The 18,991-nt window shown below is 38.2% G+C and overlaps 1 protein-coding gene across 2 annotated transcripts; it reads left to right on the top strand.

Moving 5' to 3' along the window:
- Positions 1–13,573: 13,573 nt before the first annotated feature.
- On the top strand, positions 13,574–18,652 carry LOC148677208 (extracellular calcium-sensing receptor-like). 2 transcript variants are annotated; one of them, XM_088643557.1, is made up of 6 exons: positions 13,574–13,829; positions 14,056–14,347; positions 14,534–15,337; positions 15,441–15,665; positions 16,893–17,016; positions 17,445–18,652. In XM_088643557.1, the coding sequence occupies exons 1-6, from the start codon at positions 13,609–13,611 to the stop codon at positions 18,356–18,358; spliced, it is 2,580 nt and encodes an 859-aa protein (XP_088499683.1). In that variant the 5' UTR covers positions 13,574–13,608; the 3' UTR covers positions 18,359–18,652. The 2 variants fall into 2 exon arrangements, with proteins under 2 accessions (XP_088499683.1, XP_088499694.1); XM_088643568.1 differs by lacking the exons at positions 13,574–13,829; positions 14,534–15,337 and having other exon boundaries at positions 14,063–14,347.
- Positions 18,653–18,991: the final 339 nt, after the last annotated feature.

An 18,991-nucleotide genomic window follows, 5' to 3' on the forward strand; every position in this document is an offset into this window, starting at 1 on the left:
TAAAGTATATACAGTATTCTTTCACTCAGAAGGTGAGGAACTTTACTCATTGTGATAGTATTCACTTCTAATGTCTTACACCATGCCACCAATGAAATTAAGATGTTCCGGGAAGGTAAAAAAAACATTTTAGTGTATTTTACATGAAGAAAACTCCACATCATTGACCTTCGCCAAGCTTTTCTGTCCAATCCATCCAGCTCACTGTGTCACAAAGACCTGCACTCTTTGTCTAGAAGCCAGTGAGACATGGTTTGTCATTTCCAGCCTCACTGTCAACAGAGTTTATCATACAGTACATGTGTGCTGTGTGGCCACATGCTTCCTTCCAGTGATAACTCCACCAGGTACATGATAGGTCTGAGGAGAGGACATGCCAGGGCAGCACTGGACAGCAGTTCTTCCTGTGTGGTTTGCAGGGACTTCAATTCTAAAACCAGAGGGGTAAAGAGTGGCTTCTTCTCTACCCCTCTACAGACTGCTGCAGTGGGAATGGATTCTCAGGAGCTACTGTACATCACCCTGCAGCTCATAACTGGCAACCCACTGAAGCTCAGCAGGTGTGAGCCTGGTCAGCACCTGGATGGAAGAACTCCTGGGAAAGCTAAGGCTGCTGCTGGAAGAGGTGCTACAGGGGGCAGTAAGGGGCGCTCACCCTGTGGTCTGTGTGGGTCCTTATGCTCAAATATAGTGACAGGTACCCTATACTGTAAAAAGGTGCTGTTCTTTGGATGAGACGTAAAACCAAGGTCCTGACTCTCCGTGGTCATTAAAAATCTCGGGTTGTTTCTCGAAAAGTGTAGGGGTGTTACCCCAGTGTCCTAACCAAATTTCCCATTGGCCCTTACCTTATCATGGCCTCCTGATAATCCCCATCTCTGAACTGGCTTCATCACTATGTTCTCGTCCCCACTGAGAGCTGGTGTGTGGGGAGTGTACTTTGCACACTATGGCTGCCATTGCATCATCCAGGTGGGGCTGCACACTGGTGATGGTGATAGGGACTCCCCATTACCTTTAAATTACTTTGAGTGGAGTGTCCAGAAAAGTGCTAAACAGTATAAGTTAATAGAAAATTATTATAATTTTTCCACAGGGTGTGAACACACAGCTCCAATCTAGACAGCTCATGACTGTTTTTCTCATGGGTTTTCCTTGTTTTTCTCAAACTGGCTTCCTCTCCCACTGCCTTCAGACAATCCTATATGGTGCTCTCTCCTCTCTCTCCTAGGCAGGGACACTTCACTGCACCTCTCCAGGGGGTCATGTTACCCCTCACCATGAGGGAGGCCTATTGGACCCCTATTTCCCATTCATGTATTAAGTGCCCATTAAGGTTCAATGCGGCCAAGTTACCTGGCTTTCTAGTGATGTCACCATAGCCGATATTGTTCACTTCAACAGAGAGTTCATACCCACCCACTCTAAACCCACACTTCCTGCCTCATGCCCTTGTTCAGCAGGTGGACAGCTGGGGGAGGCTCTGGATCAGCAGTGCTGAATCTTGGAGGAGCTCCTTACATCTAAGACTGTCAATGGCACTTTGGCTCCGTCCCCTTTTCCACACTTTTATGTGGATGAAGCCAAGCTGTCTGCTTCCGTGACTCATGCAAACATCGCACACTTCCTCTGTGGCACTGCTTCATTGGCCACTGCCTTCTAAGGTAACCATGTGGCTGTTACTATTCAACTGCCTTGGGCTGAGGCTTGCCATAGACAACATTACATGTTTGCTTCTTTATGTCCAGTCTCGTCACTTTCTCTCCATGTGGAGTGCCTTCTACCTGTGAAAGTCCTGTGGAAGGGGCTGTGATGGTTGCCTGCTCATCCTGACATCTTGATGCAGGTAGAGATGGTTTTATTGGCACCCCTGATTGGGCCTCCTGGTCTTGTCCTTGAACAGAGAATGGCGATATGCTTGGGCCTGATCCAGACAGTAGTCTACACTCTGCAGAACTCGGGATCAAGAACCTGATCTTTGTCCAATCTCCATGGCTCGAATTCCTGAAAGTCCTGTTGCATGATGGGAAGACTGCCTTTATACTCAGATTATACTTGGCAGCAGTTTTGGCTAGCCATTGTAGTCTCAACAGTCTGGCTGTTTTCTAGGCCTTCAGTCACATCTTGGGATGTGACAAGTAAAATGGGTGTGATTAGAAAATGTATGAAACAAGAAGACACATAGAAATAACAAACCATATTTAAACAGCTTAATACTGTCTACTTAATACTTTTAACCATTTAATTGAAAAAAGTATCTCTCAAGAATGGCATAGATGTCACAATGTTATTCTCTGGTTTTAAACTTCTTTGTGTATTTTAACCATCCTTTTAAGCAAATTTGTATGTAAACTCTGGCCTTTCTCCATCATAAACATGTCATTGGGTTAGCAGCTTATTTTCTTTGGTATGAACCCCCAGAGGGGAGTGTCATTTCTGTCTCTGGTATTGGTGGGGCACACATGTAAACTTTCCTATTCACACCTTTAGGGATCCCTATTTAACGCATTCTGAACTTCATTTCAAGTTGATTGAACTACCTCAGAGACACCCCCGAACAATAGAAAGACATTAATTATGACATGTTGACTATTTTGAAAGAGGTGTTCAAATGCACTCTAGGATGTTACTGACAACAGCAATAATGTTGATGGTTGTTGTGGTTTTCACATCAGGGGAACAGCCGGTTTGCAGGAATCAAGGATCAGAAGTTTTCTACATTTATCTAAAGCTGGAGATGTCATGATTGGGGTAGTGTTTGATATCCACAGCAATACTGAACCAAACCAGATCCCCCTGAGGGAATTAACAAAAAGTTTTACTAAAAGTTTGTATTGTTGACTATGATTTTCTTTACTTATATTTTCCTAATTTCATCTCAGGATGTCTGGTCTCAAAAGATAACATAGCCACATGATGTCTTCACACAAAGCTGGCATAGTTCTCAGTGAAATGACGTGTGACCTCTCCTGGAACAAATTATCTATTTAGCAGAAGGGGCTGCTTGTCGCACAAGCCGGCAGTAAAGAAAATACATGTACTAGTCAGCTTTCTAGAATGACCATATATACCCACAATGCAAGCAGAGAGTCATGTGGGAGTGTATCTTGTATCATTTGTTTCACTATATAAAAGAGCACTGTAAGCATTGTCTTTTGATTCTTGTGTACAAGAGCAAGACTCCCATATGCATATGAAAAAAAGATTACTTTCAACACACACTCTTTTGGTTGATGCCCTTTGTTTGGCACAACACCCCTAACTGCAAAAGGTATGTTAAGGTTTTTTAAAGACAAAAAATACATAGATTCTTGGTATAAAAATATGTATGAATCTATAAACCTGTGATGGAGTGGTGTCTGCTCCAGAGTGTGGTGTATCCTGCTTTGTACCCGTTGCTTGCCAAGATGGGTTCTGGCTCTGCTTCGATACTGTGTTGGATAAAGCACTTAGAAAATTATGGATGGATGAATTTATAAACATTCATTGCTCCTTTTTCTGAACATGTTTTTAATAGATGTAGCAGCAAGGCTTCTCAAAAATACAGGAATTAAGTTTGCTGCTCCTTTGCCAGTCCTGCTCTCCCTCATCTCAGTGGTACTGGGTACAGAGAGGGCATTCCATTTGGTTCACATTTAAGGTATTTTTCTAGCTTATACAGTTTCCTGATAAGGAGCAACTCCCAAGGCTGAGATTCTCTAGCCATCCTAATAAATGGTCATCTCTGGCTTCTTACTGTCTGGGAGATTCCTTGGGAGAGTCACATCCCAGGTTGTTTACAACCCTAATGTCAGAGAGCATGGTTAATAATCCTCCACCTCGATCAGCCAAGCAGGAACAGGTAGGGCAGGATAACCCCACGTGAGTCTCGAATGCCCACAGAACATTCAACCAATGAACGACCGGAGTTCCTCCAGATAAAACAGGCAGCACAGGGCCCAGAAGGGGGCTCCTCCAGGACATTCTCAGACTCATCTCGGACAATCATGTAACGGCCAGTGTGTCCGAGTGCTAGGACTTTACTTTGTTCGAGAAGAGTCGAGAACGGAGGTCACCCGCGCGTAACCAAAGGATCCACCCGAGGTTAGCCCAGCAGCAGGCCTCGTGAACTGCTGGTAATCCATCGTGAATGCTCGCCTGATCAACGAGTGAACTACGGTCGGAACTGTCCTCAGCTGAATCTCAGTATTCAGGACTAGTGCTACATTGGGAACCAACCAGTCTTCTTCCCGTCTAAAGAGTGTGACTTGCTTTGACCCGCAGTCACTTTCCATGTGCACAATCTCTGCTAGTTAAGCCAAGATTGACTAGCCGGTCTTCAGAGAGCCCACTTCCAGCGTGTCACAGCAGGAATCTCTCCCTCCTCCTCCCACACCTCATGCCGAACCAGGACTGCCAGGCACCGGGCCAGAGGATGCCGATTGGACACAACAACAGCCTGTCGCTGTTCCCTTTTGTCCGTGAGAGATCTGAATCCACATAGATTGGGTGAGTATTCAAAATTCTGCATTACAGCTCGAGAATTCAATTGTTACCTCAACAATTCAGGATATCAATTTAATTCCTATGAGTGATTTATTTTCCTTTGAGTATCTAGTGTAGAAGTTGAAATCAAAGTTCATTTACGAAACGGTATAAATGAATGGTATACTGAATGTACGTCCCTCTTGGTTTGTAACTCTTCGTGATTGAATATTTACCTTTTGTATTCTGCTAACCCTCACTCTTAAGATCTGTTATGTTTATATGCATATTTTATGTATTAATAAATGTATTGTCATGTGTTAGTATCCGTGTGTGTGCGTTGCTGAGTTATCCCGCAAGGTCGGTTTTCTAATAGTCATCATGAATCATTTTGTGACTTACTGCTACAGTTTATAACTGTCCCAGTAAATGCACAAAACCCCTACACAGAATTGAAAACTTTAGTTGATTTCCTTAGCTTACTCATTGGATAATTCCAGTCCATACAGGCAATGATCTTTGCCATTGAAGAACAACAGAACAACAGAATAAACAACAGAACTGATCTTCTTCCTGGAGTATCTTTGGGATATAAGATCTATGACACATGTGGATCAGTACCTTTGACTTTAAGAGCAGTCAGGCCCGGAGCCATGGGGGGGGGCAAAAGGGGGCATCGCCCCCTCAGCTGAACTGTCCCACCCCTTCAGTTTTGGACTAAAGTATTTTTGAACATATTTTTGAACACTTACATAACTTGCGCCCTAAAAAATAGTTATACTTTGTCAATGGTCAGATAACTACAGTATACTAACCCCGAATTTACACCAGAAGTGACAACCTCGTTGCTGGTTGGATAATGTGTGGGTGGGTGGACCCACTTGGAAGCAGATGCGGCTTTCTGTTTTCCTTGTAGGAAATTTGGAGGGAACGATTGGGTTTTCAAGAGGACTGGGTTTAGTAACTGGAAGCACGCTACAGACAAGGCTAAAGGATTAACCAGGCATGCTAACAGTAAAGAGCATCAGACAGGTGTGGCCATTTGGAAAGAACAACAGATGTGACGTTCCACAGGCAGGGAAATTTCAACACTAGTTATTGCCGATCAGCTTGCTCTAAACCAGCTTTATGTGTCAGCAGTTACAGACATTATTGTCTCTAATAAACTGCCTTTGAGGGGCACCATTGATTGACAGAGAAAAGGGCAGCAGTGGACTTTTTCTCTCTTTATTTGAATACACTTTGAGACACAGAACTAGTGCAAGCTTTCAATATAATTCCACGAAATTCTACGTATACCTCACATAACATTCAAAACAAAGTTATTGAACTGATGAGTAACATTGTGACAGACTAAATTGTCAATTAATTGTTAATTACACTTAAGGTGGATGGAACTAAGGATCCAACAGGCTATGAAAATGTTTCCATAATCCTTCAGTATGTTAACCAAAACTACACGATACGAGAAATGCTGCTGTCAGTGTCGAGCACTAAACAATGTGACACGCTATCACTCACCAACCTAGTTCTCGAAGAGCTTTCAAATGCTTGACTCAGGACAAACAAAATACTAAGTCAGTGTTACGACAGGGCTAGTGTTATGTCTGGAAGGGAAGGGGCCATGCAGAAACTTATTCAAGATAAATTAAACTGAGAGGTAGCTTATATTTATTACTTCAACAACCAATTACATCTGGTGGTTGTGCATGGCATTTTGTCAAGGAACGCCATTGAAGATTTTTTTAATACTGTACATGCTAGTTTTTTAATACAAGTTTCTGAGAAAGCCCACCGTACTGTAGCTGCACAGTACACCGGAGAAACTCTGAAACGGTTACTGGATCAAAGGTAGACTGGCCACCTTGACACTGTGTCTGTAATACTGAAATCGTTCGACAGAAAAAAGAGTTTTGGACAGGAATTGAAACCACCAGAACTAACAGTGTTGACGTAAAAATTGAAGCTGCCGGATAACTCAAAGCAATTACAGAACCAAACTTCAAATGTATTTCCAGTATGATTCATAAAGTCTTAGGGCTGCTCGACCCCCCCCAACAAGTTGCTGCAAGCCGAACAAACTGATCTAGTCACTGCTGTTCAGCTTATTAAAACTGTCTCCGATTGCACTGGAAGTTTGTTATCAGATGCTGAATTTGAAAAACTGTGGGCAAATTGCAAAGACACAGATGTAGCTCCTCCAAAACAAAACGACTTCGCAAGTCTCTGAAGGAGTACATGATCGAGGAGACACTTGGTCAACATGAAGAGGACTGCTCCTGCTTTTTGGAAAGGAAACACATAAAGTCTTCAAACCAAACACATTTTAAAGACCATGACTCTTCACATATATAGTTGACCCTTACCAAAATAAAAACAGGACATAAAGAAAGGGTTTCAGAAATAAAGCTTTATCCCCCGTGCTTACAGGCTGGATAATTGGAGACTGTGCTGTTCTGCTTCCTATGGTCTTATACGGGTTGTTCACATGAACCCCTGTTGATCAGTAGTTCTCTCAGTAGTTCTCTCATTGTGATCGTATGTCCTGCAGAGTTACAGTTGGTCAGTAATTACGCATCAATCAGAAATCTGAGGTTCAGGAAAAGATAATTAGCCCACTTATACATTCATGTAAAGGTTGTGAAAATTTTCACAAGTCATGGTCTTGTGTTTATCACATGTGTTTGGGTGGAAGGCTTTATGTGTTTATCTTACAAAGATATTGACATTTTGACACAGAATATTCGTGTGTGGGCAAAAAAATATAGTAAAAACGACAAAGTGAAGGCTGTGAAAACATTCACAGTGTACCTTATGCATGATACAAGTGTTTTTGTAACTCTAGGAGGTTTCGTGAAAATGCTATTGACTTGACAAAATCAACAGTATCATATCCGATTTACTAACTTTACTGCAGTCACTTTTCTGTAATCTGTACAGAACCATGACATCTCATCAATGTTTGGTACCAATAACCAGGGGGACTTCACAGACTTCCTTCTTTGAACTAAGCTGCGCTGCAGTAAATAACATGCAGTATATCACCTTCTGCAATGCTTCTAGTTTAGCAGGATTTGCGCGATAAGCACATTGTTTAATGGGGTTGACATTATCACTATATCACTGTACAACACAGGTTTGAGTCGGGGTTTCTGTTAATAAAACAGAGCGCCCTCCAATAAATTGACCTACTGCATGATTTCTTTTTCATTTGCAGCTAAATGAGAGGAATACAAATTCAAATCAGTCAGGATCTCGGAGTTTAATAAGCAAGAGCTTATTCTTGTTTGTGTATCAAGAACAATGTCATCTAGACAGTGTATTGTACGTTAGTAAACAACAGAGAAAGTCACTGGCTTAACTGAAGGTGTAACCTGCCTGTCTTCGCTGTTATGGTGAGGTTTCAACATATTGATAAGCTATTCTCTGGTTACTGGCAATTGTAAAAATAACCGTTCTTTCCTCCTTTGTTTAACTTAAAGTATTCTGTGAAGAAATCCTTAATTACGAAACCATCACTTAATTTATCCAGATACACACATTCACGCTGGAGACAACAACAAGCTATAATAGTGGATTATTTTTATGTATTCGCCGTATAAGAAACACACCGACAGTAATGCTCTGATCGCACTTTGCCCATTACCACCACAAGGAAAATAAAAGTTATTTTAAAAAGAAACACATGTCAAAGCATTCCCAAAATGTGATATTTTAGCTGCTTAGTTACACAATTCCATATTAATATAACTACTGTATCAAGTGTTATTAAATCAGTAAAACTTTTTTTTACAATAACAGCAAGTCGTGTTCTTACTACGTATTCTTAGAAAAGGATAAAACATTATAACTTTTTAGGAAGTACAGTATATAAACTTTACAATGTTAGAACAAGCACATTAAAACATAACCCATTGTAAGTTACCAAGTTTGATGCATAAAATAATTATGAAGAAGGTAGAATACTGTTGTGTACGTTTTCATATTTAGCTATCACTACCATCTACTGTGCGTACATTAGATTACTGTATGTAGAGTATTACATTACAGTACTGTTTGTGTTTTCCACTACCAAAATTTACCTTTGGATTTTCTCTATGTGAATGTAAACTGAAAAAGGCACATCACCTTCACAAGCTACAGTAGAGTAACAGTTTAAAATGAATAAAAGTCTAAATGTGATTTTATGTCCAATGATTGTGTCCAGTGTCCTTTGGATTATTGGTCAAATGAGAAAAAAGATGAATGTGTATTAAAAATAGTGGAATTCCTGTCCTTTAGATAAATCACTGGGTTACTGCTCATGATATTTTCAATGTTTGGAGCGTGTTTAACTACAGGTGTAGCTTTGATCTTCTTTATAAACAAGGACAATCCTATTGTTAAAGCCAATAACTGAACTGAGTTTCCTTCTGCTCTTTTCATTGACTCTATGTTTCCTCTGTTCACTTACTTTCATTGGCCAGTCCTCTGACTGGTCCTGTATGTTGCACCACACAGCATTTGGGATCACATTTGTCCTGTGCATCTCCTGTGTTCTGGGGAAAACAATAGTGGTGTTAATGGCCTTTAGGGTTACACTGCCAGACAATAACATTATGAAATGGTTTGGCCCCACACAGCAGTGATTAAGTGTTCTTGCTTTCACACTCATACAGGTCTTGATTTGTGTTGACAATGTCACCACCTTTTCCTAACAAGAATATGAAATACTACGCAGACATATGTTTATGTTTCTTATCCAGAGACAAGACTCTGTTTTCTTGCTCAACCTGCAGCACTTCAAAGCTCTTAATGAGGAGACAAGATGCTCCAACTTTAAGTCCTCTTCTTCTTCCTGATTTAAATTAACAAACAGTGTAGGACTTTGAGTGAAAGACAATTATACTGCAAAAAAAATCATTCATCTGATATCCACATTAATGAGAATACTGTTTGTTACTCGATGAAACACTATTTTCCAGTGAATATACTGTATACATTTTGATTTTACTGTATTTTCTCTTTGCATGCTGTACATGCCAAGAGGCATTATGAACATCTTTCAACATGTATTTTTCTCTTGGTATCTAGCATGTTGCAGAGCCCAATTGAGGTTACATTTTTATACTTTCTCCATTGGAAAACCAGTAGGTTCTTAACAATACCTTTTCACTCTTTGCTTTGATATGAAGAATTTAAACATGTGTGATCTTTATGTAGTCAACAGCAAGAAGACTGCTATTGGAGATCTTTTGCTTGGAACTTCAGTTAACTCTTCTGGGTGTTGTCATCTTTCTGCTTCCATATTTCTGTGTGACTGTGTAAAGGACAGGGTTTGGGGGAGGGCTCATACAGTACAGTATATCCATGTTTCCTTCTTGTCTGAATTCGTTCAGGTTTTGAATGCAGCCTACAGTCATCTGATTATGAACAACAGCTGCATGTGATGGATTAAACTAAAATGCCTGTATAAGATATCCATTGTTACATTTGTGTGAAATGATTGACAAAGCCCTTCATAGTGCAATGTTAAGGCACAGCATTTCTGGTTCATGTTCTTTATACTGTATAATCATATAATCAGGTATCTTTGAATGTATACGAACTGTTTTAAGTAAATTTTATTTCATCTTCTATACTGTACATCTTAACAAGAGGAACTGTAAGGTTCTCAAATAATATTTATATGTTAATAATGATATATTAGCATATGGATGGACTGGTACTTAGTGCTGTTGTTTAACCGCTCTTTGGTCCAGGTTCAATTCTGGCCTAAGTCCCATTCTCTGTGGAACTTGGAGATTCTTCCTGTTGCTGGGCGGTTTTGTCTGGCTGTTCTAGTGTTCTCTCACAGTTGAAAGACGGACAGTCTTGGTTAGTTGGTATCTGTAACTTGTCTCTGAAAAGCAAGTGCAAGTGAATGTGTGTGAGCACTGCTGAGGACTGGCCATGGAAGAATTTTCCATCCAGGGTGTGTCTTGCCTTGAGGCCTTTGTCTGTCAGACTAGGGTCTGGATCACCGCAACCATGCATTAGACTGGACAGATTTGAAAATTAATGAATGAATGCTAGCATTAGAGTGTGGAGCAGTACTTAAGGACTGTGAATAGGAATGTCTTGGATTCACATCTTGGCTGTTATAGTTTTAAGGAAGATAATTCTCTCAAATTGCCCAGTAAATTCCCTTCCTCTCTCCAAGTCAGTGCTGCGAATTAGAATTTATTTTCTAATTTTTAATCTGCATAAATAAAGTACAGAATGCATAACTTTACAATAATTAGGCATTAAAACAAATAAATCATACTCTATTATGAAGAAAGATTTTCTAAGGCCAAGCACTTCCAAGGTTTTTTGGCAACTGCAAAAAATACGAATCCATAATATAGTGCTACTATAAATCCTAGAATTAAGTTTGAGCAAACCTAGCACATAAATCATTATATCAGGTCAATATTAAGTACAGGTAATACTAAATTCCAAACAAAACAATTTAATTTATTTCCCATAAAGCTAGACCACCAAAATTACTACTAATACTATAAATAATAATAATGATTGTACAAAACGATGAGCCAATTTTCACTATCACTGCTTACACACCCTGCCTGCAGCCCTGTGCTTCAGTCTGTCTGTCAGTGGAGATTTACTGTGTGCTGCCTGTGCTCTTTACAGACACTCTGCAGGCCTGCTGTTCACCCCAGCTCCCCATGAGACTCTACAGTCTATTGCTCTTGTTCAGATTCGGGTTCTGGATCTTTATTTCACATTATGTAATATTGATTAACCTAAATTACATTTCACGTCCAATTCTTCTCCCAGTTCTTGTCTGATATTCACTTTAATTTTAATTCTGGCAAACTACCATGTACATTCCATGCTGAATTCTGCAGTAAATGGTGTTTGCATTTCAGTGATTAGCCAATAACCTTTAATATTAAAGTATATACAGTATATCTTCTACAATTATATTTGATTATTCTTTCAAATACCATTTAAAATGTCTATTTTGATTGAGTTCCAATATGTCATTTTTTAAAGTCTTTTTATTTTGTTTTGGCAATGGATGAGGAAAGGTATTTCACATATTGCTGAAAGAGTGGTGGCAACACATGCAAGTAAAGTACAGAACATCTTTTACTGATTCTAAAGTGATGTGGTTAGCACCGAAAAACAATACAGGCGTGTTTACTGTAACTATGTTAAATAAAGGAGAATAGATTGAGTGCAAAAAGGAAAATCTGTTGACATAAATCTCAAACCTGGTTCATATACTAACCTCACACATTTGTTTAAAGTAAACTAAAGTTAAATCCAATAAGGTTGTTAAAATATTCACACCTCATGCTTATCAAACAATCATAAATCTGTAACTAATAGTTTGAAATGAACTTAGAACAAATAAAACTGTAAAATAAACACATTCTAAAAAATAGTTAGCAATGTTGTAGTGATTATTGTAGAAAAACTTTACTTTTTTCTTGCAATTTTTAACTGGTGGATTAAAACACCAAGCAGACAACACAAATCTGATACTTGCCCCTTTTATTCCCTGAACCTCGAAATGCTGCTCTCAGTATTGATGATATCTAATATTTTACTTCAGTGGACTATATGTTATTGAAATTATTTATTTGATGTAAATTATTCACAACAGAAGACAAAAAAATGAGAGCGCTGCTGCACATGATATCTTATTAAAAATAAAATGAAAAAGTTCATTTGTCCACTTATTTTTTGTTGTACAGTAAGTAAAAACAGCTATTACATTTTCTATCAAATTAATAATGGTTTTACAGAAGTGTAAAATGTTAAACAGTGTACAGTAAATAGTTTTACACTAACTGATTCACTTAGTATTATTTAAACTAAATTCAAAAGCAACAAATCAGTATTAATATATCCAAAATTGTCCTTTGACAATTTCCTTTGACTGCATATAATGTGCTGAATGAGAGATCAGCAACACTACAGGTACAGTAAATGGTAGAGAATTCCCAGCTCCTTACTGTTTGTGTTCTTAGTTCCAATTACAGTACATCAAATAGAATAAAATACTAAAATATTCCAAGCATTTAAAGCAATTCAATTGCATAATTTAATCGTTGAATCTGTAGTAGTATGGTCCCAGTACTACACAATCTGCTTTTTCCGGAAATTTTCCGGAAAAACAAATTAAAAAACAAAACAAAAAAAAAACAGTACAAAAATATCCTAACGATTTTGTGTCTTGTTAACTGATTCAAATGAATGTATCCAGTGCTCTTTGAAATAATGGGCAAATGATCAAAGAGGCAAATGTGTACTTAAATTATCTTAAGTCCGGTCTTTCTGAGAAATCATATATTTTCTTTAGTTGGAACTTGTTTAACTGTAGGTATAGCTTTGATATTTAAATAGAAGGCCACTCCTATTCTTAAAGCCAGTAACTCTGATTTAAGTTTCCTTCTGCTCTTTCTCATAACATTATGAAATGGTTTGGGCCCACATGGCAGCAGTTAAATGCTTTTGCTTTAACAACTCACTTTTGTCAGAGGGCTGAAGCCAGACAGACCCCACCCAATACCTTGTCTTGCCAGGGTGAGGGCCCTCTACTGCACCCCTGCTCTCTGGAGTTTCATTCGTTTACATTTCTACAGGATTTATAATAAGCAGTGTTTGAATGATTCTTTCCCCTCTCTTTCCAAACCAAAATATGACATTTTATAAAGACAAAATCATTCTGGAGTGTGACCTGGGATCTACAGGTGCTGTGTTAGGGTATATATTATAGGAATCCTCTCTGCCATGCTTTTTGTGCTCACCTTCCTATTTCAGAAGTTGCCTGATAACTTGAATTAATTCAAATTCATTACATTCAGCATGCTCATATTCTGTGTAATCTCGATCACCTTTATCAGCTTATATCAGCTACCCTTGGAAGTTCACAGTGGCTGTGGAGATATTTGCCATTTCGGCTTTTAAGTTTGATTTACTTACTGTATATTAAAAATTAATTTTGTTCTACTGTAGGTATCCTGGACGAAATCTAAAATGTCAAACCTCTGAGAATTTCTGCTTAACAGTGTATGAACTTCACGCCACTCTTCCTCCCCTGAGTCCTCCTGTGCACCATATAAACAACCTCATGTGTCAGGTTGTTTCCAATCAGAACGAGACTTCCTCATGCAGTCCAGGATGTTTTTGCAGACAGCAGTGTTGATGATGGTTGTTTCTGTTTTGATATTGGCAGAACAGCCTGTTTGCAGGATTCAGGGAAGAGCAGCTTTTCCAGACTTATCTAGAGATGGAGATATCCTGATCGGCGGGATGTTCCAAATCCACAGCAATTATGAAGAAAAAATAAACTCCTTTACAACCAAACCAGAGCCCCCTGGAGGGAAAAGGTTAGTTGTTTCTAAATAAATATGTTTTAAAATCTACAGGTATGTACAGTATATAAGTATATTTTATACATTCTTGTGTTGTAATTCAAATCACCTTTTACTGTATGTTTGAAGTTATGTTGCAAACAACGCAATTTAAAGATGCTTAACTTAAACATTCAAAACTAGCAGAAATTAAACTTAGAATAACTAAAAAAGAATTATTATTTTTGTGCATTTCTCCTAGCTTATTCTTTGCAGAATTTCAGTCGGCACTGACGATGATCTTTACAATTGAAGAAATAAACAACAGGACTGATCTTCTTCCTGGAGTGTCTTTGGGATATAAGCTTTATGACACATATGGCTCCATAACTTTGGCTTTAAGAGCAGCAATGGCTCTGATGAATGGAAATGAGGAAACTCTCTCTGACAGCTCCTGCTCCAGACCAGCTGCAGTTAAAGCTATAATAGGAGAGTCTGCATCATCACCCACAATTGCAATCTCAGCAGCAGTTGGACTTTTTCGAATCCCTGTGGTGAGAAATTCTTAATTCTAAAACCATTCTGAAAACCATTTTTTAAAATGTAGTACCATAACCACAGGGAATGTTTCTCTTCATGTGATGAACTGCATTCAAAGCATGGTTGGTCTACAAAACTACTGTATATTCAGCAAGTTATTTAAAATCCTAGAATTTTTAGATATTTTCTCATCTTTACAGATCAGTCACTTTGCTACATGTGCATGTCTCAGCAATCGAAGAAGATTCCCTTCATTCTTCAGAACCATCCCCAGTGACTATTATCAGAGCAGAGCCCTGGCTCAGCTTGTGAAGCACTTTGGATGGACCTGGGTTGGGACCATAAGAGTTGACAATGATTATGGCCACAATGGAATGGCTACTTTTGTGGAAGCTGCAGAGAAGGAGGGAATCTGTATTGAATATTCAGAGGTGGTTCATCAGTCTCATTCCAGGCAAAAAATTCTTAAGAACATAGACGTGATCAAAAAGAGCACTTCAAAGGTTATTGTTGCCTTCTTAGAGCAAAAGGAGGTAATTGTTTTGATTAAAGAATTATCCCTTCAGAATGTAACTGGTCTCCAGTGGATTGGCAGTGAAGCCTGGATCACTGCTAGTGATGTTTCAACAGCAGAAGGTTATAAAATTCTGACTGGATCTATGGGATTTGCTGTCACTAAAAACAAAATAGAGGGATTTAGAGAGTTTTTATTGAATGTGCATCCATCTAAATCCCTGGGAAATGCTCTCTTAAATGAATTTTGGGAGACTGCATTTAATTGTTCTCTGACAAATGATGACAATGCCAGAAAACAGTGTACTCTGTTGGAAGATTTAGGAGAATTAAAAAATGGATATGCAAAAACGTCTGAGGTTAGAATATTCAATAATGTGTATAAAGCAGTGTATGCTGTTGCATATTCTCTTCATAATTTGCTTCAATGCAAGAAAGGTCCTTCTGCCAATTATAGCTGTGATAAATCAATTCATATTGAACCATGGCAGGTAAGGTAACCTTTATTTTCACAATGCTTTAAGGCATTTACTGTATATATCTGTTTGTAATATAAATAATTTTAACACATGATTAATGTTTTCATTGTCACAGGTACTTGAGCAACTGAAAAAAGTGAATTTCACAACTAAGACTGGAGAAAATATATTTTTTGATGGCAATGGTGATTCAACAGCAAGATATGACTTAGTAAACTGGCAGCTTCTTAATGGGAGCACCAACCCATTGAGCATCGGTTACTATGATGCTTCACTGCCAGCAGGTCATCAGATTGTCATGAATCAAGTCAAGATTGTTTGGACAGGTGGGCAACTTGAGGTGAGCATAGGGTATTCTGAGAAGAAACATTACTCTTTGCTGTAACAGGTATGTCCCTTGTCTTACAAGAGTATCTGTAGAAAAGTTTCTCACTCTTCAGACAGAGCCTAATAACTGTTACAGCTTTAGGTGACTGAGAAGTGTCTGAGATTTTAGATACGTTCACTTTATTGGCCATATACAATAAATTATTGGCCATTTCTTGTATTAGGAATTTGTCTTTTCACATACCCCAACTTGCTCTTCATGAGGACACACAGATAGAGAGAGAAGCTTGGGGTCAGAGCACAGGGTCAGCCATTGTACAGATCCCCTGGAGCAGCTGAGGTTAAGGGCCTTGCTCAGGGGCCCAACAGAATAGGATTCCTCTGCCGACTGCAGGATACGAACGGGCAACCTTCCACCTACAGGTGCAGATCCTTAGCCACAGAGCCATCACACCGTATCATACAAATACTCTACATAAAGTAACTTGTGTGTTGTATGTTGTTTGTAGTAGTATAGTGTTTTGTCATTGTAATAAATATTTGTTAACCAAGAGTATCTGGTTTGTTACTCCTCTCAACAAAGCTGTGCCAGAAAACAAAGAATTCATGTGCCTCTAATTATACCAGCTGCTCAGGTATATTGCTATAAATCACTTACAAGTTGGGGGTTTTGAATATTTATTGACTAAACCGCTCGGTCAATTCCTGATTTTCACCATTTTAGTAACTCCCCATTTGTAACATAATATAACCAGTAAGTTTATCATTCTTTTCTGTGAGTCTTAGAATATTGTTTAATATTCCATATTAAACAGAGAATAAACAAGAAACCTTTTGTAACCAGCAAACTTAAAAAAACATATAGAAGATTAAATCATTAAAATAAAATGTACTCAAAACTGATAAAATCCAGTGGATAACAGTGAAGTCTTTTTCAAAAGAAATTGCTTTCATGTAATTTTCCTTTTATACTTCAATGGTAATAAAGTGTTTCATTAACAATGCATAAAATAACTGATATCTATTATACTCTACGTGAATATTGTAAAAGAATGATTGATCAAGGATTTTTTTACTTTTTAGAAATTTATAAGAATAAGTATTTAACCTTATCTATTGTGCTACTCATTGTTACTTTAATTATTAAGTATTTCATGGAAAATATTCTATGTTATGTAAGCATAACATTGTAAAACTTTATTGTTCCACCGCTATAAATTGTGTTCTCCTTGTTCTGCAGAAGCCTGAGTCAGTGTGCTGTGAGAGCTGTCTTCCTGGCACTCGAAAGGCTGTTCAGAGAGGAAGGCCTGTGTGTTGCTATGATTGCATTCAGTGTGCTGAAGGAGAGATCAGCAACACTACAGGTAAATGTTAGTGCATTAAAAATTGTACAGTACATTCCCTACTATACTTCTTATCATCAGCAAACATCTTGTACACACAACACATGCAAATGTAGTAAAGATATCAACCAATTAATTCCGAAACAAACAGATACATACTTCCTTAGATGGAAGTTGCATTTAAAGTATTTTTAGATTTCTTTCACAGTATAGGAAGAATATAAAGAAAATTGGCAAATGCGAAATTACAAATACAATTTTAAATTACACCATTTTTATGAACATACCTAAAAATCAAATCTGGAATAGACTCTACAGCTGAAAATTGTGTTTCCCCTTTCTATTTTTTAGTGGAATTAAGCTTTACTTGTTTTTTTTGCAGCCTGTGCACACTGCTGCAGCACACCACTAGAACAACCCTAAATATCTGTATCTGTTTTTCTTTGCAGATTCTAATGATTGCATCCAATGTCCTTTGGATTATTGGTCAAATGAGAAACGAGATGAATGTGTAATAAAAATAATAGAATTCCTGTCTTTTGAAGAAATCATGGGAATACTGCTCATGATATTTTCTCTGGCTGGTGCCTTCTTAACCATATGCATAGCCTTAATCTTTCTCAAATATAAAGACAGTCCAATCGTCAAAGCCAATAACTCTGAACTGAGTTTCCTTCTGCTCTTTTCATTGACTCTGTGTTTCCTCTGTTCACTTACTTTCATTGGCCAGCCCTCTGACTGGTCCTGTATGTTGCGCCACACAGCATTTGGGATCACATTTGTCCTGTGCATCTCTTGTGTTCTGGGGAAAACAATAGTGGTGTTAATAGCCTTTAGGGCTACACTGCCAGGCAATAACATCATGAAATGGTTTGGGCCCAAACAGCAGCGATTAAGTGTTCTTGCTTTCACACTTGTACAGGTCTTGATTTGTGTTGTTTGGTTGACAATATCACCTCCTTTTCCTAGCAAGAACATGAAATACTATGCAGACAGAATCATTCTGGAGTGTGACCTGGGATCTGCAGGTGCATTCTGGGCTGTGTTAGGGTATATAGGATTCCTCTCTGCCTTGTGCTTTGTACTCGCTTTCCTGGCTCGGAAGCTGCCTGATAACTTCAATGAAGCCAAATTCATTACATTCAGCATGCTCATATTCTGTGCTGTCTGGCTGACATTCATTCCAGCTTATATCAGCTCTCCTGGGAAGTTTACAGTAGCTGTGGAAATATTTGCCATTTTGGCTTCTAGTTTTGGTTTACTGTTCTGTATATTTGCACCTAAATGCTATATAATTCTGCTTAAGCCTGAACTGAATACAAGGAAACACCTAATGGGTAAAATACCCACAAAGTCACTTTAAGAGCTTTTAGTGCATTTATCAATTTTATATATATAGTATTCTTGTACTGTACATCCTCAAACACTACAATTAATTAACTGAAAATGTCTGCACATACTGTAAATAAATTCAGGAGGACAAATGTTTGGTAAATTTATTAAGAATAAACTCATATAAAATGTTTTAAACCAAAAGAACTGATGTCTTAAATCAGTGATATTTGGTGAATTACTGTACAATAATAAAAATGTTTTAGAAGCACAGGTGCCCAGCTGCCACGTCCTTATCTGAATGACTTCATCACTAATAAAGAGCAAATCCTCTAGTGCAGCATTCTGTCTCCTGTCACCTCATTGTACTCTCAGTAGAAATCATCTCTGTGCTAAACAGTGCTCATCTCCCCATGAGCCTCCATAGGATATTAATATTATTTGTCTGATTTTAATTTTATATATCTTATGTTGAAATACTTTAATTATTTTACCAGAATTCAAATCAGTTTTAATTTTTACCAGCTGTACCTACCTGATTTACAAAAAATAATTTCTGCAGTAATGAAGCATGCTGTTAACTACATATTTTACAATGCCTACAATGCTTTACGATATTTTAAAATAACTAAAAGAATACATTAATCTTCTTTTTTTGTAGAAC

The sequence above is a fragment of the Lepisosteus platostomus genome, chromosome 2 (assembly GCF_059453375.1).
Source record: "Lepisosteus platostomus isolate fLepPlt1 chromosome 2, fLepPlt1.hap1, whole genome shotgun sequence".
Taxonomy (NCBI): Eukaryota; Metazoa; Chordata; class Actinopteri; order Semionotiformes; family Lepisosteidae; genus Lepisosteus; species Lepisosteus platostomus.

What these genes read in the sequence shown, in the direction of transcription:
- LOC148677208 (XM_088643557.1), top strand. Translation starts at nt 13,609, where the DNA reads ATGCAGTCCAGGATGTTTTTGCAGACAGCAGTGTTGATGATGGTTGTT. An exon ending in GAGCCCCCTGGAGGGAAAAG is followed by an intron (nt 13,830 to 14,055) that starts GTTAGTTGTTTC and finishes CATTTCTCCTAG; the next exon opens with CTTATTCTTTGCAGAATTTC. An exon ending in GGACAGGTGGGCAACTTGAG is followed by an intron (nt 15,666 to 16,892) that starts GTGAGCATAGGG and finishes CTTGTTCTGCAG; the next exon opens with AAGCCTGAGTCAGTGTGCTG.